The 23,442-nt window shown below is 40.0% G+C and overlaps 1 protein-coding gene across 10 annotated transcripts in view; it reads left to right on the top strand.

Annotated features, from left to right (window-relative positions):
• BRSK2 (BR serine/threonine kinase 2) overlaps positions 1–23,442 on the top strand; it is a 304,686-nt gene that overhangs the window by 232,145 nt on the left and 49,099 nt on the right. For all 10 annotated transcript variants that reach the window (XM_066320953.1, XM_066320952.1, XM_066320951.1 and 7 more), the window contains exons 6-11: positions 2,082–2,115; positions 2,996–3,064; positions 5,970–6,116; positions 13,364–13,395; positions 18,840–19,004; positions 19,728–19,825. In XM_066320953.1, coding sequence (XP_066177050.1) covers positions 2,082–2,115; positions 2,996–3,064; positions 5,970–6,116; positions 13,364–13,395; positions 18,840–19,004; positions 19,728–19,825 — 545 coding nt within the window. The remainder of the gene's footprint in view (positions 1–2,081; positions 2,116–2,995; positions 3,065–5,969; positions 6,117–13,363; positions 13,396–18,839; positions 19,005–19,727; positions 19,826–23,442) is intronic.

The raw sequence follows: 23,442 nt of genomic DNA, 5'->3' as shown, positions 1-23,442 counted from the left end.
CCTAATGTGACTCAGTTGTACAGAACATGTTAGAACTGGCCTTTCTGTTCTGAGGTGAGTAAGCTGAGCAAATGTCCTTGATTTATGTAAATCCTGTACTCTTTTTGCTACCATGCAGTTTTTTTCCAAATTCCAGCTGCATTACTGTGTTCCCTACAGTTCCCACATTGCCCTCCTTCGGTGTTCTGTGTAAGCAGTCCAACACTAGTGAGAGTTGTACTTGTCAGGCCTGGGCTGCAGTCCCAGTTCTGGTGCTGCTGCTTACTTGTGCTTTATGTGTGCCTTAGGGATGGCCTGTACACACTACACCACTGTTAGATACGAGAAGAAGACAACATCACTAGTCAAGCATTCTCTCAAGAATAATTTGTCTTCTAAAAGCTTACAAAATCATGTGTAAATCCAGTGTTGTAACTTTTTGTGGTTTAGACTTTGGGCTTTTGGAAAGAATAGGTGTAGTGCAGCTCTTGGTTGGCTATAAAGAAGCAAATTCACAGGAAACAATATATTTTTGAGGTTTGGAAACGTACATAACATTAAGCAATTCAGTGTCTCACTCTGGCCTCACTTTGTCTCTTGTGTTGTGAAAGCTGTGGTGGCATTGCTCTTGCTTTCGTCAGAAGAGTAGACTCGTGGTGAGGTTCTGGCCACCCTTTTCGAACAGGCCAGCTGCAGCTTTTAAAAATGTTAAGTAACCTTGTCCATGTTTCTATGGCTGTCAGTGATAGAGCTACACAGAGAGCCTGGGTAGTCTGTCCTACCCACTAGACACAAGACCATTCTTTGTGGTTCTCCAATGAGCAACTCTAGCCAGCTCTCTGAGGGAGGCTCTGGGATTCATTGTCTGCTTTGACTCTTGGACCAAGGTTTTTAAAATGTAGTGTAAACTAAGGCACTACTGAGCAGACAGGCTGGTTAGAATGCCTGTGAATAGCCCGTCTCTTAAATGGGCCAAGGGTAGGTGTTATATTAAATATTGGATTAAGCTGCTGAATTCCACTTTTCCTGAAATTTGTGAGGGGTCAATTGCATTTCTTTCTCCACATGGAAGCTTTGCTGTCAAGGTAGATGCACTCCCAAGTGTACCCTGAGTTTATTGTCGTGCTCTGCCAAAAGCTGTGATACCAGATCAGGGCATTCCACGCCCATGGGATGATATTTTGCCATGAGATAAGTGTAGTGTGTATGGAAATTCAATTAATGGGCTGTCTCACTGGGCATTAATATAGCATCCTAGCACAAAGCTAACCTCGCTGTGCTTCTGGTTTGCTCATTACTTTGCGAGACAGGTATTGCCCAGCCATGATTGCATTTGTCACAAGAAACACATGCACAAATGAAGACAGGCTCAGGGACTGCTGGGAGGTGTCAGTATAAACAATAGCATGATTTGCACACGGGTTTCACACAGTTTGCATCCCTTTTACTTGTCAAGTTACTTTAATGAAGGCTATAAAATAAATAGCCATGGCTATAATCTTTAGGAATTAAAATTATTACCTGGCAAGTTGAAGTAATTAACTCTTCTCAGCCAGGAATCAAACAAGAGATATATGGGTAGAAGGATGTGAAAAGAATATATTAACTCACCAGGTAATAATGCTACTGTCCACCCTTTTTTGGTTTTTTAAAGCAAAAAAAAAGACATGTTGCAATCATGTATTGGCAGCTTTTGTGACCACTGGTGTAAATGAGAGTCTTCTTAGCAGAAGTGATACCAGACATGGCTTGGGGATGCATCTGTCTTTCCTCCTGTAAAAGGCTTTGCAGTGTGGGCCTTCCTTTTAATTAGGTACAAGGCCAAGTTAGAGGGTGGGATTAGAGAGCTGGAATTCTGTACTCACAAAGTATTCCTCATCTTCCCTCCATTCCTCGCTTTGAAGAAATTCATAGCAGGGCCATAGAGTTTTAAATTAGCCACTTCTTGAGTGTTCTTGTTGACGTAGGGAAAAATGTGCTGGTTTGCCCACTTGTATTCTGTATAAGCAAGTCTGTCATCATTCTGCTAAACAAAATGGAAATGCACATAACCGTAAATACCAGGCTGTTACATGCTCATTTAACTGTATTTTGTCTTTCAGATCACCACATTATGCTTGTCCTGAAGTCATCCGGGTGAGTTAGTTAATATTAGTGTACATAAATACATTTTTGAAGTGCCCTTCATTGCAGGTATGCAGATAGATCCTCTGTAGAAGAAACTTGCCCAAGGCAGAGGGAAAAAAAAGGACACAAGGAACCTAAATAGAGTTTTGTTTGTTTGGCTCAGCCCTGAATGAAGCCACATTGGGAAATTATTGTGTGTTATTCTCACAGTACCCTTTGCACCATGTGATCAGACAGAAGTACAGAAGCCTGGCTTAATTTGATCTTTTGACCCAAGGGACATAGTCCCCTCGGCTTTCCTGTCTGATGTAGCTGTCATCTCAGTAGAAGAGCTAGGGTTGACTGTCAGTAATATTGGTTTCCACTAAAAAATATTCTTCCCTTCTGCTTTCCCTTTTTCCTCTGAAAATATCCAAGATTTCAGTGCCCAAGATTGCCCTCTTTCAAAGCATGCCTCTACTGTAAAGTCAAACAGGAAGCACACAGGAGAGACTGTCCAGACAACACCCTGAGCTTGCAAATAACATGGCTGGTGACAAGCTCCCTAAAGAACCAGGGAAGAGAAACACACCTTCTTGGTGTCCTTAATGCACCTATTACTCTGTTTAAATGCCAGAGCTGATAATTTGTGAGTTGTCAACTATTCCTGCCCTGCTCCCACTTCTGAGCCTTTTCTCACAGATCCCAAAAAAGACTGCAAGCTGATGCTCACAAAAATTGAATTAGTCAGCTGTATAGTAGAATCCTTCTAGCTGGGAAGGCTACCTTGGGAAGCAGGTAGCTGAATTGAAACGTGGGGTTTCCCATTCTCCCCTCTCTCACTCTTCAAGGATAATTAATTCATTTGCTAGCGATCGGTCTTTTGAACCTCTGTGTCGTTGCTGCGCAGGGAGAAAAATATGATGGAAGGAAAGCAGACGTCTGGAGCTGCGGAGTCATTTTGTTTGCGTTGCTAGTGGTGAGTCATCTTCCTTGCACTAGCCTTTAAAAAGAAAAGAAAGATCTGAAAGTGCTGCTGTATTTAATGGCAATTCTATCGACATCATGTACAGATGGTTTTTTTTAGTCCTCTATTTTTGTATCTCTCAGTGGCATCCTTTCCTCTTATTTCTACATCAGCCCCAAAGGAAAAGCATGAGGAATATTTCACTGCTTCTTTGAAACGCCGTTGCCCTGCACAGTAGAGTATAGACAGGCATCAAAAACTTGTCTCCATAAATGCTCTTTGCTGTGTTGTGATGTTGGACCACGTTTTCTGATGGGCAAGGATGTGTAGGGTTGCAGCTCCAGGATACAGAGAGCATCAAACAAGTTGTCCTTCACAGGATAAAAATATGGCTGGATTTGGGATGTGTTTGCTTTTTTCTACTGTATGTATATATGTGCTTTAGCAGGTATATGCATACATTAACTGCAGTATTTTTTCAAGAGAAGACTTGAGAACCTCATTCTTTGTTTCATGTAGGCAGTGAGCTACATTTTAATTTGGTACACATGGGAATATAAAACTGAGCCAGTAGTACAAAGTTTAAATTAGTTTCCATCTGGCTCAGTAATACTTTAAGTGTTCAAAATGTGGTGTCTTCTAACTGATCCTTCTTTTGATCAGAGTTTCAATTCTCTGTGGAATTTATTCCAAAATGGAGTTCTATTATAACACTCCTAAACATCCAACAACTGGATGTCCAGCTGAAGGCAGATAGGCTTGTATTTGTTAACAATTTCCATAGTATAGTGTAGGAAAATGCAGTTTATATTAATGTAAGCATATACCACGTGCAGGTAAAATACTCTATATCAATATAGGTTTTATGTGCATGTTAAGTGCTTTATATCTGTAATAGTTCAGCTGATCATCTATAATTACAAAAGTAAGAAGCCTGAAGTAAAATTTTGATATTCTTGTACATTTATCAGTAAACCTAATTACTTCACTTAAATGTTTTATTTTGAAAAAAACACTTGTGCTGTGTAAAACAAGATAAATTCTGCATATTATTTTGTTTAAAATACTTTAAAATTTTAGAGGATTTTTGTATCAAAAGATATGGTGGTTCTTTTTTAATGGTGCAAATCAAAATATCTTGAAGTAATCTTTAATTCCCCTTTACCAATCTTGCTCCTTTTTTTTTAGTCATTCCAATTCACTGACATTTTTGAAGTTTTAAATTTTTTATCTTGATGTTGCTCTGGAAAAATTTTAACTGTCACACTAGATCACACCTAGTGATCTCTTACTGAACAGTTACTTCCATAGCTGATAAAACAGAAGTGTATAATGAGCTCTTAATATAACTTCTTGAATTTGTACGAATGGAAGAGAGAATGTGTCAAGATGGTTAGGATTTGTAGGAGCAGGCTTTTCATTTTCAGGGGGATTCTCTGTCAAGCTTTGGTGTCTGTTGCTGCATCTTCATGTGTTTCTACATACACACATGAGCCTGAAAGATGATTGAAATAAGTCTATTATTGATTGAGACTGCAAAGCTTGCCAGTTAATTATGTCAGGACAAACCCTGCAAAAACTATCAAGATATGATAGCAGATGGTGCTAATAAAAAAGACGTAGTTGTTACTTTCAGGAAAAATGCCACACAGTTTCCTTTCTGACTTCATCAGGGCTTAAACTGTGTTAGCCAAAGTACTGAACTATCAGAATTGATTTTCCTTTAAGTCTGGAATGGATAGGGAAAATGCAGGTAACTCAGGAGGCTGGTTACAGAAGGCAGGGAGAGGCTTTGCCTTCAAGGCCACTTGGATGAGCTAACACCAGTAAGCAGTGCCCAGTCGTGGCTGCCATCAGGTGGCTTCCTGAGGCTGCTGTAAATGGAGCTGTTGTTCTCCCTAAACCATAGACACAGGATTGCTTATACAGATGCACTACTTGCTGTAGTAAGAGCAGTGCCAGAGCTGACAACTTAAAGCTTCATTATCACAGCAGCTGACAGCTTGCAGCTTCCCACAAACCATCCTGGAAATCAAGGAACCTTGGCACCTACTAGAATTAGGCAGTGAAAGAAGGAAGTGAGAATATCTAGGAAGGTGCAGACTTGCTATAAAAGGGTATCAGCTTCAGTCAGTAGTTGCCCTAAAGATTTCAACTTCTCTTTTTCATTTTTGTCCTTCCAGCAAGGATAGGTCTTTTACTGCTTTTTGTGGCAAGCTGATGATCTATTCAAAATGTAGTTTCAGCTAAAAAAACTTCAAGCCATTCATGTAAGTGAGGTACAGTAGGGAAGCAATAGGAACTGATGACCTGACCACAGCATGGGAACTGGATGGAGTATATTAAACAGGTAGAATGTCTGCTGCTTCCAAAGGCTAATGTTGGTCGGGGTTTCTTTCAGCTGTGTCATTTCAATGCTCTATCAGAAAGAACATGTTCTTTACTGAAAGTCTCTCAAAAGCTGTTCACCTCCTTTTCAATGTCTGCAATAAATGTGTCTCAGGAAGGTTAAAAATAAGGAGACGATAAACATTGCTGCTGTGAAAGTATGCCCAGGAGAAATACCAGCAGATCAAAAGCTTGAGCTGAATTTAAGTGAATCCTTGCATCTTCCGTGAATTTGCCTGGAAAGGCAATGTCATATTTTGCATTTTACTTTATACTGGTAGTCATTTTCTAATTAAAGGTCTAATAAAAAAAACAATGTCATCAGTTTTGTTTCCTATGTTAAGAGGAAATATAGCAGCACTAAGAAATTATTTCTTTTCAATGGATAAAAAGGGTTTTTTTCACTCATTACAATAATTCATTATGAGCGGACTTCATCTTTTCGATTCTCTCATCGTGTTTATCCTGGCTTTTCTCCTTTGGTCCTCTCCAATTCTCTCCCATTGACTGCTCTGTCCCATCTCTGCAGGGTGCCCTGCCTTTTGATGACGACAACTTGCGGCAACTGCTGGAGAAGGTGAAGCGTGGAGTGTTCCACATGCCCCATTTTATCCCCCCCGACTGTCAGAACCTTTTGCGGGGGATGATTGAAGTGGATGCCTCGAAACGTCTCACGGTAAGGAGGCATCGTGAGCACGGCTTCATTTCTCGCCTTGTTGCAGGAATGGTTGAGCAGCTAAGATACCTTGGTGATTCAGTGGCATTCCGGTGTGTTTCCTCCTGAGCAAAGAAGAAGAGGAGTTGGTGGAGTCTTTGGGAAAAAGTTCGTTACCCTCTCTTTTCAGTCATGAGGAGAGTTTTTTTGTGTTTTGTCTGTAGCCTCATGATTACCTTTCATATGTAACACTGGGCATTAGGAAGGAATTCCTCATAGCTCATCACAGAACTCCTGGCCCATTCACACCTTTTGGAATCCACCTGAGTTGTCTGAGTCTTCTGTCTGATACAGCAGTTTGCTGGGGGCATGATGTAGGTGTTTGTAGGTCACAGGTGTTAGGACTGGTATTTGAAGCTTTGCCATTAAACAGTGTGATTTTCTTACATTTCTGACAGAAGTGCTGGCTTCTCACTTCATGCCATATAAGCTGCATTGTATACTATCCTGCATTTGCTCTGCATTATCCTCTAGCAGCCTTCAGAGCCATTGTCTGCCAGTGTGCTCTTTCATCCTGTGCTCTGTGGTCCTGAGCACTGCTAGTCCCACAGTGTTGAGCTGGCATTCAGCACTGAGTCTGCATCTAGGATACATCCCATCACTGCAGCAGAGACCCTGCAAGGGTGATTGTATGGTGTGGTGATTGTATCCTTCACTAACACTGTGTTAATGTTTTAGGGAATTAAAAAACATTAGCAATTAAAATAATTTTGGAAAGTAAGATTGCCTGCTTGTCAGTGGAGGCGTGTGCCTTTATGGGTACATTGCCCTTGTAAATCCTATTGTCAGGCCATGGTGATGATTTTATACAGATTTACTAAGCTCACAGATTCTGAGTGGGAGTATGTATAAAGAAATCTAAATTTAAAACTCCTCCTGGTTCTTCAGTCTGCTAAAATATTTATGAATAAACTCTCAGATTACTGGTTGCCCTCTCTGCTGAAATTGGTAACAACAGCATCAGTCTGTGCCAGCTGTGACAGTGTTTTTGGGATGCAGACACCTCTTTGCTAAGTTAACTGAAACTCCCTACATGGCTCTTTACAATATTACCTGACAGCTGGGTTTTTCTTTCATTCATTACCAGTCCAGGTCATGTTGTATTTGGTGGCAAAGGGGAAAAGTTCTTGGTGTTATTTCTAGTGTCCCTACTTTTGCAAACCCAGTAGTCATCACATTTTGCTGTACATAAATAGCACTGATTGGAAAAAATATTCGGTGCATTAAAAGACCTTTTAAAAAGAGATTTTTAAAGAAAGAAATAACATTTTCACAAGTATATTTATGGAAAGAACACTGCAGAGGTTAGGGCAATATCCTGAGACATGAGACAAATGTTCTTCATGTCCAAGAAAGTCACCAATTCCCTCTCAAGCTTAGCTTTCTTTCTGTGATGTAAACATACCAGTTTCTCTGTTGTTTTGGGGCGGGGTTCTCAAATATATTTGTGCTGATGGTCTAAATATGTTAGAGAGCAGATCATCAAGTGTTAGATCCTTCTTCAGATTGTTCTGAGAAGTTTTTCCATAGGGCAGAGACAGGCCCTAAATGTTTTGAGTTGTGCAGTCCAGCTGGGAGTGTACATGTACAGGAGAGAAAGCAGTTGAGGTAATTCAAGGTCTCAGAGTGACACCCATCCCCCTCCCTTTCTCGTCCAAAATTAACCTCTTACTTCCTTAGGGAGGTAAGAAAACCGCAGATCAGGTAGTTATTGGCAAGCACTAACCTTTGAATTATGAATAAGAATTTGAAATAATACATATTAAAGAGCTGAGAGGAAAAAAGGATTGCTCTTTGTTATTAGCTGCAGTCTTATTTTCATTATTTGAGGGTCTCTGGGTCTGCTGTCCCTGCTGCTGTCACACTCCTGTGCTGTTAGTGAGCTGCTTGCTTTGATTGCCAGGCAGAAGGGAGCTCTTTGTTTACTGCACAGGAGCTGGGAATATAGAGTTCATTCTGAGGAGAAAGCTGAATTCTATTTTAGCTGTGTCCTGTGAAAAAGGGTATAAATACGGGTTTATTTGGAAGCCTCTTTTCCTAGAAAATATCTCACTTGAATCAATTTGATATTTTTACAAAGATGCAAGCAAAATTGCAGCTTGGGTACAATAAGTACAGGCGTAACTGTTACCATTATTGATCATTTGCTCAATACCTCACTAGTGAATTCAGCAGAAAAATATAGTGAAATGTAAGGTCACCAGGATTTTTTTCTTTCATTTTTCAGTTCCCCTCTCTTCTTTGTTCCTTGTTTTTTGATTTGTATCTCTTTTCCTTTTCATCCAACTGCATTTCCCTCCCTGCAGTAATTGCCATTTCACAGCACACCCACACCTTCCCCAGTCCATCTGTTAAAATGATCAACAAAAACAGAACCAGCATTCATGTTTAACTGTCATCGTTCACTTCAGTTTTGGAGCTTGAGAAGATTAATGGAGAGGAGGGTACGCAGAATTATTGTTGCTGGCCCTTTCCAGCCTTAAGAAACAGGCATTACCTTTCTTTGTATATAATTCATTTGTGGGAACAAGACTTTATTATGTCTTAGTGAAATATTATTCACACTCACCATGTGTTACATAGCCTCAAATACTGTTAGTGGGTCATCCTTGACCACTCTCATTTACTGGGCGTGTTTTACTAAACAGGCTGTAAAATAAAAGAATTCATGTTTTACTTTCATTGAACATAAACTTTTCATTAAAAGTTGATTCTAGCTCCTGATGATGGTATTTCTGAGCACCCATATTTATGAAAGGTGAAATCAAACAAAGCAGTACAAGATGATCAGCATTTGAAAGAGTTTGTCTGAATAGTATGGCCTAAAAGAGCTTCAGCTAATGTATAGAAAAGATGTCTAAGAAAGATGGTAGTGGTCATCTGCATATTCATTAGAGGTAATTACTAGGGAGAGAAGGATTATTTAAGTTAAAGGAAGATACTGGCACAAAACCAAATGCATGTCAAATAGCCTTACAGGAAAGTAGGCTAGAAACTAGAAGGATTTTAGGCATATCAGTGGGGTTCTGGGACAGCCTTCTAGTAGGAATAGTGTCAGCAGGTAAAAGTGAAATAGTAATAAAGTCTGAGAAGACTTATGGGAGGTGTGCTCTGGGTGTCTAAAGTACTGCAGGATGAAGTTTCTTTTAGTTATGTGCTCTTCAAATGATTCAGTGTTGCTACATCAGAGAATTACAGCTCCTGTGGTAGAAACCAGTTGCATTCTCAGCCAATATTTTCTTCTCCAGGGCAAAGGCAAAGGGCAGAGGCACTTTTCTTTTAGAGATGGATGAGCACTAGTGAAACTTCATTTCTAGAGCAAGGTGGATCAGAGCATAAGCTATTCCAAGCTGTTACTGTTCTAGTGCTGACATCTTATACTAGAGTAGAATGACTTGTCTTCTGTGTTGAGTGTCCACATAGATGGAAATACCTACCCCTGAATATTACCTAAAAATTCCTTGAATTGCACACATTTTCAGAATCTCCTCTCGGCTTCTTGATTTTGTTTTTTTCCTGGATCTGATGTATGCTAATGATGACGTGTAGAATCTAAAGAATGTTACAAAAATGAAGAAGGGAAAACCCACTTGATTTCATTTCAGTAGAAGGTCATATGGTAAGGTGCCTATTCCATCATTTAAACTTTTTCACTTTACAACCTGTAGAATGGAGGTAGTTGTCCAGTTGATGTATTTAGGCTGCCTGTAGGACAGTGACACTTGCCCTTGTCAAGGTCCCTGGAGGCTGCTTTAGTACAGCTACTACTGCTGAAATAGGTAATGGTTTTACCAGTGCTGTTTGCATTGCCAGCCTGAACCCTGTGGCCAGGAAAAGCCAGTGTCTGGACAGGAGGTTTAAAGCTCAGACTAGGGGATCTTCTGGATGAGGAAGATTCATTTGAGATGTGGGTGCACAGATGGGTTTGAGACTGTTCCCTTTCCGGACAGGGAGGCTTGAAATTTGCCGTGGGTTCAAGCCCAGAAGCCCTCATCTATATCCACAGACTTCTAGAAAGTTTTTCTTCAGGTCAGAACTTTTTAACTTGGCAACTGCTCTGCTGAGATCAGTGCCGAGGATGTAGACAGCGCTGTCTTGTTTTCCATCTGCCTGTCTGTCTCCATCTGTTGTTCCCTGCCTCAGAATTCAGACGTAAGCTCTTTGTGGGAGGAGACCTCTTTTTCTGATGAGCTTGTGCAGCTTGTATCACAGTGGGTCTCTCATCTGTGAGAGAGGATCCTCGATGCTTCTTCAGTGTACAAGTTTAATATTTGGAAGTATTTTTACGTAAAACCATGATAAAGGAATTCTCCTTCTCCTTCCATTACGGCACCTTAGCCTGCAGAAATCTCACTGACTGTGCATGTGCAGTGGATCTGAGCATGTTTTGTTGTTACAGAGATGATGTCATGAGACAGTTGCCTGCAGTGACTAGGAGACATTAGGAAGCAGGATTTTTTACAACTTCCATAAAATGGTATTAAACTTGGCAAACTCATGTGCAAACAGCAAGAAAAAACCCTCTGGGGAGGGTTGTTAAATGCCTTTGTCACATAAATGCATTTAAACATTGTATTTAAATGAAGGCAGGAGTGAGATTAGCTCCCACTGTGTATCTCCCTCCCCTGCACTGCACAGTAGAAAGCGTACTGACTTCTCCTTGTCAAAACGAATCGCCCTCCCATAACCCTCCTGTCACTTTAATGCAGACAAAAAGCAACAAAGCATTAATTAATTACCTTTAAAACAGTAGTGAAGATGTTGGCAGCAGCAAGCACACTTCTAGTAATGTTTCAATGCAATTATGTTTGAATCAGCATAGGAATTTGGTTTGTAGAATGCTTTTCATATCTGGGATGTCCCAGCATGTTTCACAGCAGTGGTTTTGATGTGGATTGAATGGGAGATGTGTAGATAAACAGCTGCCATGAGAGCTGTCATACACCTTCAAATGTCTATCAAGGTGCAATGGGGCTTCTCTTTCAGAAAAATGCTGTGTGTTCATTAGTTTGACGGAGGTTGATCAGCAAGGAGAGGCAGAAGGCATTTGACATCTTCTCTGAAGGAGCCCGGAGGTTCTGTGACTAACACATGAACTGGTTAACACATGAACTCTTTTCTTTCCCCTCTCTAGCTCGGGAAGTGAAATGCTGTTGTCTGCTTTGCCATGGCATTTCTGCATATCACAGGCACACAAAAGCACAGTGTCCCATGGAGACAGAAAATGCAGCAGGAGAAGCAAGCATGAAAGAGGCTTGGACATTGCATAGCTGTATCATCTGCATCTTGTCTGAAATCATTAATCTCTCTAACCCTCCATGTGGCATATGGGAAATAATGAGTAGATGTGGGTTTTACCAGCAGAGGAGGCACAGTCCACCCCTTAGCAGATCCTCACAGAACTAAGGAACAATTCTAAAATCCTGCCCTATGGAAGCTGTACAAAACAGTCTTTCCTTTTGTTCTGTGGTTGTACCTCAGCTTGCACCAACCCTGGAGGAAGAGAGCTGTGTCTCCAGGCTGTTGGGGGAACTCCCAAATCAAATCTTTATCTCTACAGGAGATGACAGTGTCAGGAATACTCCGCCTTGGTCTTAACAGTGCAGGGGTTAGAGGACTGCCTAACACAGGGCAATTGTCATGAAGGGGAATTACTGTGGAGGGGTGAGGCCAGAGCTGGAAGCTGTGCAAGTCTGCCTGGGCTGTTGGGTGTGTGTGCCGGGGGCATTGGTGCTGGTTAGAAGACAGATAGATATGTGAGTGCCAACTGCACCTCTGATTGCAGTGTTGATACACTCTGGGGTTTAAAGGAGGCTGTTTGTTTCCCACACTGTTCCCTCCAGCCTCCTGTCATGCTTTCCTAAGCTGTATTCCATTGTTTCTTTGTTTTCAGAAAAAGCCCTGACTCACTTTAAAAAATTATCTCATATAGAGCCAAACTCACGTCTTACTGGTTTCCCAGACACAGAGCTGTTGTTCCATAGCACAAAGGTCTCTGATTCCTTGCTCTCTGTGGCAAACACTTTGTATCTCTGGGATTTTGTTGTTTGCCTGTTCCTTATTTTTTTGTTTCTTTTTGTTTCTTTTTCTCTCTGATTCTTCTTATTGTGGAAGTGGGATGTAGTAAGGGCAGGACAGCTGTCGCCATTCTTCCTGACCGTTGTAATGGGTCTGTGATTTCCTCTCATATGAGTTTTCTTCCAGCTCTCTCTCCTGTCTTTCCCCTCAGTGTTGCACAAATGTGAGCCCATGTGCAGTGAGTGTGCATTTTTTCCTGCACCTACAAAGGTGCTGCAATAGAGATGAATATAAAAAACATTTCCCACATAACTAATAATCCCATGACATCTAAGAAAAGTTCTTTTCTGCTGTGATGATTAAAACAAAATGTATTTGGAAGATTCTGCTGTTAAGTATGTTATATGAACCTTCTGTTCTCTCTGCTGTTTAGAGTTTCTCTTGGAAAAATCATGTTGCCTTCTTTTCCTGTGCTTGTGGGAAAAGATATCATAGATATGTTTGTGGAATCTGCCTTCCATTGGTGGACGTGGGTACTTCCAGCTTTAATCAGTCCTTCACTGCACAGTGAAATTCTCTTGTGTGGAACGGGAAAGAGGGAAGTAAAATAAATTTGTGGTCTGGTGTTCAGGTGCAGAATTAGTAAAATTACATAGAACTTTATCCTGCTTGGTCCTAAGGTTTTGGTGATAAATGTGAAACCAATCTAGAAAGAGTCCTATATCCAGGAAGGTCATGCCACAGATGCGCAAATTATTTTGTTTATTATGTGTTTGAACCTATATTCTTCTTTCTTTCTCTCTCATTTTCTCCAAAGCAAAACTAGAAATGCAATTTAAGTAAAAAAGATCAACTATTATGCACATACAGAAAGGAGCATTTAGATTACAGAGGGAAGGACTTGGGAAGGGAAAAGCTTGAATTTCCAAAACACTTACCTGTGAAGCCTTGCACTTAGCGTTTGCCTCAGATTTGCTCCTGACTGATGGATTATGTCTGGAATTAAAGTGTAATTTCCAGTGGGATGGGTTAGGATGAGCAGCTCTTTATGCAGCATTAAGTTCCTTCTGTATGCATAGGTCCATCTCTGAAATTTTGAATTTACATGAATAAGGCTTGAATAAGGATGACTTGTGGAGTTACCTTTTCTGTTTCACAGCATTAATTCCTTAATTTCTTTTCCTTTACAGCTAGAACATATTCAGAAACACATATGGTATATGTAAGTAACTTTTTTTTTTAATTTTTTGCATACGTTAATTGTTGATTCTGGTATTCTAGTGGTCTGTGAGGAGACTGCTAGAAGAGTGAAACTGGAGTTTGAAAGCAGGTTTCACACACATGAGAAAAAGGGACAGAGAACAGAAAGACATAGAATTCTTTTTTTTAACCCTTTGCTACTCATTTAATTGCATTTATATGTACCAACCTGGGAACTTCTTTTGTACAACGGCTAACAACTGTTTGAAATAAGACATTCAGTCCAGCAATTTGCTGTGTTGAAGAGATACCTGTAGGTGATCAGCAAAAAATACCCAGCTAGCAACCATATTTAGTTTGCTGTCCAAGTGCTGCAGACAATCCCTTGTAATATCTTCTTGACAAGAAAACTTTAATTTGTTCCTTCTTGGTATCTTGGCTTTTCTCTGAAGTAGAAACAAAAATGATGATATTGATAAGTGAGCACCCGTGAGCAAGAACTTCTCTGTCTCATAATCCCTAGTCCTTTTTTATAGCAAGCCAAGAGGCTGCTTCTGACCTTGTAACCTGTTGATGTGAGAGTACTTCTGTGACTTGATTAAAAGGAGCAGTCCTGACAGTGAAACAGGAGGTCTGCAAGAAAAGTACATGCCTGTCTGGTGGTTTGGGTTTAAGGAAGATTGATGGCTTTTAAAAGTGACCTTGCTTTCTGTGTAGCCTTCGTAGTATTTCAAGAAGCCTAAGTAAATAAACTTTTTATACTATGATATCCTAATCAAACTAAGGAGAATACTTCACATAATAAACAAGGAAATTATGCTTGGATACATTTCTCAGGGTCAGCATTTCCTGGGCGGATGATAAGAAAATTCCTACCTTCATAATCCCATCATTACTCTTGAGAAGTGTTGGAGGATGGTATGAACTGATATATAAGCCTGTCACCATGAAAAAAACACTTTTTATTTATTTGTTTTGTTTTCTTTAAAGCTATCTTGTGGGCCGTGTTCACCTCTGGATTTATATGACTCCAGTAGGACCTGAGGGGGTTCAACAGTTTGTTGAATAGCTGAGAAAAAAAGATGGAACTAAAAAACCCCTTGGTTCACCTGAAATAGTGGCAGCACTCTGCCCATGGCTTTTCCATGCTCTCTTCAGTTACCAGATATGGCACCTTTTTAAACCAAAGAAATTTCCTGCCTTCCTTTTTTTTTTTCTTTTTTTTTCTTTTTTCTTTCATAGGTAAATGTGGAACAAATGGAGTGGGAAATCTCTAATTGTAATCTCTGAGATCCCTACTATAAGATCTTGCTACCAATTGCAGAAGTAAATGCTGTTTACATCAGATTGGACAGATAGTTCCCCTCTGTTTCTTCATGGAGTGAAATCAGCTGACACTTTCTGTGCTTTTATATCAGAATTGGAATGGGAAATAAAATGAAAAGTCATCGATCATTTTTATTGTTATTTTTACCCTCCTCAAAATTTTTGCCTAGAACTTTTTACTTGTTGAAGGACTGTTGTCCCAGGCTCACATACGCAATTGTGCAGGTGTCATTTCATGACTTCAGTCTATATTTAGAATTTGAAGATTTTTTTTCTTTGGAGACATAAACATTTGAACATTTTCTTGTACTTCTCAATGAAGGTCAGACTCTCTGATTATTGACACAGTAAATTGCATCTGAGGCTGTTTTCAGAAGTAGAAATGGAGGTTTGCAAAAGTAAGTCTCCTCTAGAGTCCCAGGGTAGTCAGTGCAGAAAGGATCTTCCAGATGTCTCTTCAGGTTGCCTAAAAAGAAGTTTGTGCTAAAAATAGCTTTTTTAATGACTCTCTTTCTCATTTTCTCTGTACTAGCCATGGATTGACCTCAGGAGGTTAACATCCTGTGGCTAATTTTAGTCAGTGAATAACCTTGCTACCTCCAAAACTCAACTGCTTTCATCTGGTAATGTTTCACAACCTCTTTTGCATTCATTTTGCCAGGAAATACTTATGCTGACAGAGAAGAAGGGGTTGTAGTGTTTTGTCCTATGGCTCTTTTTAGTGTTTTATCCTATGGCTCTTCTGCTCATATCTTATTTTTTTTTCTTTATTTTATCTACTATTCTATATAAAATCTTCATCCTTTGTCATATATAGGTTACTGACCTTAAAGTTGTACTCAGAACGTTGAAGTGGTTTCACTTAATTCTTCAAATAAATACTGAGGCTACTGTAAAACTGAAGAAAATATTTAATTGCAGATTTAGGCAGGCAGAGAAAGAGGTCTTGAAAGTTGAAATCATGATTCACAAGCCTAAAAAAAGGAAGAAAGAAGCCTAAGTGAAACATTTCGTCAGCAACCTCCAGTTCTTGCTCTCCCACCCAAATTAATTCAGTAAGGTTTCTCAAGCCTTTTTAATTGAAATAATTTATTTTTACCTCAAAGCCAGATTATCATAAACCAGAAAATAAACAGCAGTTATTTTCACATTTTTTAGTAAAGTAAGATGGCAAATAAAATTGCCTATTATGGTAAATATGCATTCCTGTAACACTGGGTTATTGCCTTTATTGTGAAAGTACCACACTTAATAAAAAAGAAAAAGAATAAGTGTGCTGGTTCTGCTTTGCTTTGCACTGATGCAAATGGGCATCTTGGTGAGATTCATGACAGAATTTCATGGAGAGACTGAAAAAGTCCACCCTGATCAGGAATCACAGCCGTTGTATCCACCAATCCTCGCAAAAGAGGGTGGGTTTTAAAGCAGCAATTACATTCATGTAGGCCTTTAAAAAAATATATATGATTTGCAGTAGTCACTGTGTGACATTGTTTGATGTCTGTGTGGGCTGCAATGCAACAAATTTGTCACTCTGCTAGACTGAGAATGGAACAGGCATTGCAGTCATGCCAATCACAGCCCAGATCCGGTGATTTTCATTTCCTGAAGATCTGAATTGCACTGCCAAATGAGACTCTTCTTTGCAGATTTTACTTGTACCTGATGAGGAGGTGTGAAAATTCCTGACTATGTCTGAGGCTGACCAGGTGCGAGGTGTAAGGAAATGCCACTCTGGGGTGCACAGAGGATGGCAAGCTGTGCTCTCTAGAAATGGCTCCTGTGCTGATTGATACAAAAGAAGCTTGTAAATTCTATTCAGGCTACAGCAACTAGTGGGAAACCCAGGTTTCCTGGAAATTTTCAAAGACAATAATTCTTTTTAATCTCTTCAAATTACCTTAAGGACATCTGCTCGTAACACAAATGATTAATTAAGTCAACACTTTTCAGAAGTGAACTGTAGATCGTTAAAAAGCAGAAACACTCAGCTGCTGTTCAAAGGTCTATCCTGCAAGAATTTATCTTAATGTTAAGGTCATCACTGGATTTAATAGTGCAAGGTTATGAACTAATCATGGCTTATTAGATTCTGAGAGCTAGATCTTGATCCTAAGAGGTAGCAGTAGTGACCTCTCAGAAGGAATAAGATGTTTTTTTAGTTGAACAAGGATTTTTGAGTTTAGCCCTTAGATTCAGGACCATGGTGGCATTGCAGAAGATACAGATGCTTTTGTGAGACTCAAAGGAGGCATCAGAAGCTGTGTTTTTAGTGGTTTGACACACAAGAACAAATCCTGAGGAGCAGATTCTATGTCCTCTGTGTTTACTTCCAGTCCTCGAAATTGAATAAAACTGAACAGGGTGTGTGTGAGTGTTCCTTGTAAGAGAAGTGAGATCTGAGCCATGTTGTCATGACCCACGTAATGAACACCACAGTCTGACTCCATGACACATATCCAGGAAGGGCTGAGCATGTTTTCACTGCTTCAAAAGAAGATAAAATGATCGTTTCTGAGGAGTCTTTTTGCAAGTGATGTCCCACAAACAGAGCAGATACCTCACAACTTGCTTAAAAATTAATTGCAAGTAGCTCTCAGCAATCTGCTGTGATTGTCCCAGCATGTGTGACTGTCCTGTCCTGGATACGCTGACTTACTATTGCCTTCTTACCTTGGGGGAGATAATCTGCACTGGCTCTTTTCAAGGTGCATTAGCTCTCTTTTTGGTACACTGGCTGAGACCTTGGGCTCATGTATATGAACCTACCAGAGCTGATTTCTAACTTACAGAAGAAAAACTGAAGACATTTGAATTGGAACACCTTTTTCTGTGTAGATACTTGGATAGCTTACATTGAGCCAGGAACATTTTAAACTCTCTTGTGTAACTTCACAAGTTGTGGCTACCTTATTTCTTCCAGCATCAAAAGGAAGGATCTCTAGTCCAAACACAGCCCCATAAACAGCAAATGGTGACATGTGATGCAGTTTAAATATTCCTGATTCCTGTTGCTCTTGCTAGGACCCTGGAGCCAGCAGTCACACATTTGCACCTCATAAAAAAAAGAGAGGACCCCACTCACGGGACAGACTCACGGGACTCAACATCACCGAGAGCAGTCATTGAGAAATAGCAGAGGTTGAGAGTAGACAGTTTCTCCAACCAAAACACCAATACCACCACCAAACCCACCACTTTGGGTGGATAAGGTTTACATGAATTGCTCACTGCCTACCAAAATAAAATCAGAGGATATTCAGGATGTCTGCAATATATATCATTAGTCATTTAGAAATACCCTGACACCTTGACCTGTTTCTTACAGGGCCTTTAATTGCAATGAATAATCAATATTTCCTGAGCCTAGTGAATGGGATGAGATAATTGTTCAGAAAGCCTGTGTTAACTACATTTGAAAGAGTAACGTGTTCTACTGCTCATGATGTGTTCTGAGGTCTGCCACTGACCTCAGGCATCGCACTTGAGCCAAAATTTTCAGATTTGCATGTCTTAAGCGAAGCAGACATTGTCGTGTTTGGGTGTGTAATTAAGCAGTGTGGTTTTCCCCCAGAACACTTTAAAGTATGTCAAGTGGGAGCCTGAGCAATGAGGTCTCTTAATCACATTGGAAGCGTTAACGAAAGAAACTGCTGCAGTGCCGGTTGTAATCTGAATTTGTGAAAAATAGTGATGGTTTTGTTCAGAGCTCCTCCTTTGAAAGGGACTCATTCAGCTTGCACTTTTCAGCCTCATAGTCTGAGGTCTGGCTAGCTGGTGAGACAACATCTCTAAAAACATGTAGTGTTTTATAAATGTTTGGCATTAGGATGCTGAACAGCTGCTTCTGTTACAAGGGCACTGGTAAGTGAAGTTCCTATTACCTTACTGACTGAGCACAGACATTTCTCATTAAGGACCCAAATCCACAACCTGCTGGTCAGTCTTAGCCATCATGACAGTTTCTTATGAGAATAATATCTGTCTGGTTGGAAGCTCTGGTCTCTTAGTGGGAATTTAGCAAGCTGTTTCCATCTGTTGCTGCAGGCTGTGTTTCAGAGTATGGGTTCATTTGTGACTCATGTTTCTTTTCTCTCCTTTCCCTCCCCCTTTCTCTCCCTCATCTTCTTTCCTCTGCAGAGGGGGTAAGAATGAGCCAGAACCAGAGCAACCAATCCCTCGAAAGGTGCAGATTCGTTCTCTCCCTTCCTTGGAGGATATTGATCCAGACGTGTTAGATAGCATGCACTCGTTAGGCTGCTTCCGTGACCGAAATAAACTCTTACAGGACTTGTTGTCGGAAGAGTAAGCACTTGCTCAGTCTTCATATCAGTTGGGTGTCCAGGGGCTGGGATGCTTATGAACCTGGGGAGAGGTAGAGAGGACTTCAACTGATGTCTCTCTCTCTGAGTGACTGGTAAGAACTTCTCACCCTCTGGCTGCTCATTTGCTGGTGAAGTGTTGGGAGCAAGCACTGAGCCTTTCTTGCTCCATGGGTCAGAAGCTCACAGCCTGACCAGCAGTGGAGGCACTGTGCTATTTCTTCCCTAGCTGCCAGGCCAGGTCACTTTGTTAAAAGATGGGCTGCACAGTCCACATGGGGAGGTATCATTGCTGATATTTGTGTTAGATATGTTTGCCAAATCTTTATTTATTTCAAGCCTATGCCTAAGGGCTGGTGTACTCCTGACACATAGTAGAAAGAGCACGTAGAGGTTCAGGAGACCTGTCTGGCTGCCACTGTTGGTTTGGACTTCCTGGGGACACATAACCTCGACTGTCCTGTGCCTCTGTTCTGTGTGTGTAACATGGGAATCTTATTTCCTTTCCTCACTAGCTGCTTGTTGGAGACAGCAAGGGTCTCAAATGAACTTTTTGGGTTGTGTATCTAGCTGTCATGTACCTGACCACTTTCAACTGATTTAGAATAACTATGACTGTTACTTGATGAGAAAGTTCTATGTACATGCTAACCTTTTTTTCTTTTCAAATATAAAGGGTTTTTTTTTTCTTTTTTTTTTTTTTCAGAGAAAACCAAGAAAAAATGATTTATTTTCTTCTGCTTGACCGGAAGGAGAGGTATCCTAGTCATGAAGATGAGGATCTTCCCCCTAGAAATGAAATAGGTACTGCAGCTATCACCTCAGTCACCATGAACCCATCTGAATTAGTTCCTCTTCATCTTTTCTTTTTTTTAAATTCTGATTTTATTTTAATTTAAACCCAAACCCTAGCATCGCTGTTCCTTCCCAGTGAAATGGTGTACACAGCACTGGTGAGAATCCTCAGCCTAGGGCTGGCAGGTCTGTTCTGTGGTTAAACTAGAAGGTTTCATCTTTCAAGACATGTCTGTCTCTCAGCACTGAAACATCCAAGTAGGTCTTGAGTGGGATCTTAAAAAATGTGCTGTGAACCCACAGGCTGGTTCTATGCAGGCAGATGAGGTTTAGTAGCAGTATAATCTAGCGGCAGAATTTTCTGGTTTCAAGTTTCCTTGCAATGTTGTAGAAAGGCTGCTCATGGACTTCAGTTAAGAAGCTGTGTAGCAGCATCCCTCTGCAGTTGTATATGTGCACATCCTCTTCTCTCTAAGTGAATACATGCACTGCTGAAAGTATGAATCATATAACTTATCTGGTTTATAGTACATAAATCAAACGCCCATGTTTTTAGACTTAGAAAGATTTTAAAAGCTTAATGCACAATAAGATTATATATCTTATAAAGCTCTTGTGATACCACTTTATTCCTATTTATTCATTGAGTTTTTAGGGTGCTCTTGATCACCACTAATCCAGACAACAGGAAAACTGCTCCTCAAGGAGCAAACTATATAAGTGACTCTTGACGTGCAGACAAGTTTAATAAAGGATTAGTCAATTCTAGCAATGATCCAAAACAGAATTTTGCATAGAAGTGTGGGGATTTTCAGGTATTGTACTTCAGCACTTTGAAGACTAGAAGCAAATTGCCCCATATTTTCACTGGAAAGCCTGGGCTCTTGCAGGCATTCAGGGCAGTGCCATATTGCAGTGCATTTGTTAATACTTCATTGAATTATTAACCTAACCAAGTTCCAGGCTCCAGGCCCTACAGTTTTGCAGGAAAATCTCTTCTATGAGAGAAGAGATGAAAATTCTTAGTTAACACAGCAATTTTTGAACTCCTACCTGGATGGAGCTACAGAGAACATGTTAGCAGGGATCATGATGAAGATGGGTAGGTGTGCCAGCTTCAGGTCCTGTGGTCAAAAGCTCCTTGCTCAGTCCAGTTTGTCATCTAGCACTCTGCTAATCAGCTTTTGACTCAAACAGATTATCCTGCCATGTAAGGACAGCATCATCTTGTTTTAGAAATGCTTTTGTCATAAGGAAAGAAACAAGGTGACCCTAGGATCTTCAAACCCAGCATATAAGTGGATATGTGGCTCTGCCCTAAATGCATTGTATATCTTCCACATGCCAAAGTATTTTCATGGTTTGAACTGAAATATTATAATCCACTCTTGTATTTTTTTTTTTGTGCAAGGAGTGAAAGTGCTTCCTAACAGGGAAACACTGACTGTATCTATGTGCCTCTCCAGCACATTTGAGCATTATTCTTTGAGTGTTTGTACGTTGTATTTCCTCTTCCACAGGGGGTTTCCACGTCCTCTGTTCCCAGCGGTATCTCTGAGAACATGGGGCAAGGTTTAATTAGGAGCAGTCATGTGTCTGATGAGTATCTCATCATTAGCCATTAGCAATGGCCTTTTACAAAGAAAGAAAAGCCGAGAAAAAGTAACAGTTTAATAATAGCAGCTTGAAGAAACCATGTTCATGACAGTTGTGCATTATCTAGCTCTTGCTAAAAAAAAGCTTCTGAGGGTATTTTGCTTTTTTCCTCTGTGTTGGTATATTACAGAAAGGATGGATGCAGGTAATAATGTGGCCAGCTACAGCTTGCCTTCTCTTCTAGTGTCCCTTTGTTTCAGCTGTATGAAGTTTCTTCCAAGGGCCAAGGTAGGGCCACTTCCAACATTTTTCATGTGCAGCTCCATTTTCTTTACTTGAAAACATGGGAATGAGAAACTTCTCAGTAAAAGGAATGAATGTCAGCTAATGTCTTCTTGAGAAAAAGGATTTAGTGGGGTAAAGTTTCTTAATAAACCAGAGAACAAAAGGTTGGGCCAGAACAGATGTAGAGGATAGAGATGCCTCATCGAACCTCAGAAGATGAACCTTTATTTCCCACCTTCCATGAGAAGATGGATTTATAATTGGATCATTACCTATGTGATTGTATCTTCTTATGTAAAAATCCTTAGGAATGGCTTTGCTTTTCTGATATGAAATAAAAGGAAAATGCATCCTTGGTACTGTCACTGTCACTGGACCATGGCTTGATTTTTTTTCACCATGTTCAGAGAATCAAAGAAGAGAAGGGCAAATACAGGAGATTTTCCTCTTTTTAATTCCTGGGCTTCTACAAAATCTTCTACAGCTTTTGTATGACAGCACTTTAGTCATTATGGCTGGATGCATGTGTATTTAACTAATCCTTTACTATCTTTAGATTTGACAGTGATGCTGCCCTGTCATTTCTTAGTCAGACCCTTCTAAAAAGTATGTACAATACTTGTTACTCTTGGCCATGTATAGTATAGGATTGTAGCCGATTTTAAATAGGCATCAAATACCTTTATTAGAAGCTTAACCACATTAATGCAAGCTTTGGATGTATTTTCCATCCACTTTTGTGAATTGGTGTTCCTGAATTTATGGGTGTGTTTCATCACCTGCTCTTCTTGCTTATTCTCTGTCTTTGACAGCTTAAAATATAGATTAGAAACCAGTATCTTCCAGCATCTTAAGCTGCAAGGACTGATATAGAAGAATCATTTAACTTGTTAACGATATCCTTCTCTTCCTCAATTGTTCTGTTGACTCCGTCATGGCCCCTCTGGCTAATGTCCTTCTCTCAGGTTTTCTCTTTCTGATGGCTGTGCAAAAGACTGTCATCCAAGTTTTTAGCTAATTCCTCTTCAATTTTTTTCTTTGCTATCTTTTAAAGTCTAACTTTTTTTAAAAAATGGCCTGTCACTTTTGTAAATGTCACTCAGCTGAATTTCCATTTCTGTTTTGAACATGCATGGCTCAAAATTACTTTTAAAATACCTGTTCATAAAATTTTTCCTTGTCTTTTTCTCTCTTTCTTGTTTAATTTCTATTGTTTGAGCTTATTCATCACCATTCTTTTGACATTTGATGCTTTCTTAGTCTTCCTTCTTCCTTTCTTTTAAACAGCGCTATTTTACCTTCCTGTTTGGTCTGATATCCTGCTACAAAACTTGCATTCATTTTGTGATATATATACACACTGAGCATTGTTATGTGTGTTACTGTTCTGTAGATACTCCTGAACCATCAGTTGTTCTGTTGCATGAATTCTGTCTCATATTTTGAATTTGCTTGAAGAAGCAGAAGTTTGAAATATCTAAACCTTGTCCCAGCTTACTTTTGACCACTTAGTATACACAGCTGAAGTCACACAGTAGGAATGCTTTATTTGGTTTATCTCCCTTTGTTTTTCTGTCAGCTTAATGCACTGTTTTTTTTTCTTATCTGGGAGTCACTGCCTATGCAATTTTCTACTATCTTTTTATTACTGGATAGAGTTTGAAATGGAGTGAGATACAACTGCACTTTTTTCCTAATTAATTTTTAAGAGGAACATTATTACTGCTAACACAAAGAATACTTGG

Source organism: Sylvia atricapilla, chromosome 6 (genome assembly GCF_009819655.1).
Source record: "Sylvia atricapilla isolate bSylAtr1 chromosome 6, bSylAtr1.pri, whole genome shotgun sequence".
NCBI classification, from domain to species: Eukaryota; Metazoa; Chordata; class Aves; order Passeriformes; family Sylviidae; genus Sylvia; species Sylvia atricapilla.
This window is presented reverse-complemented; position numbering and strand designations above follow the sequence as displayed.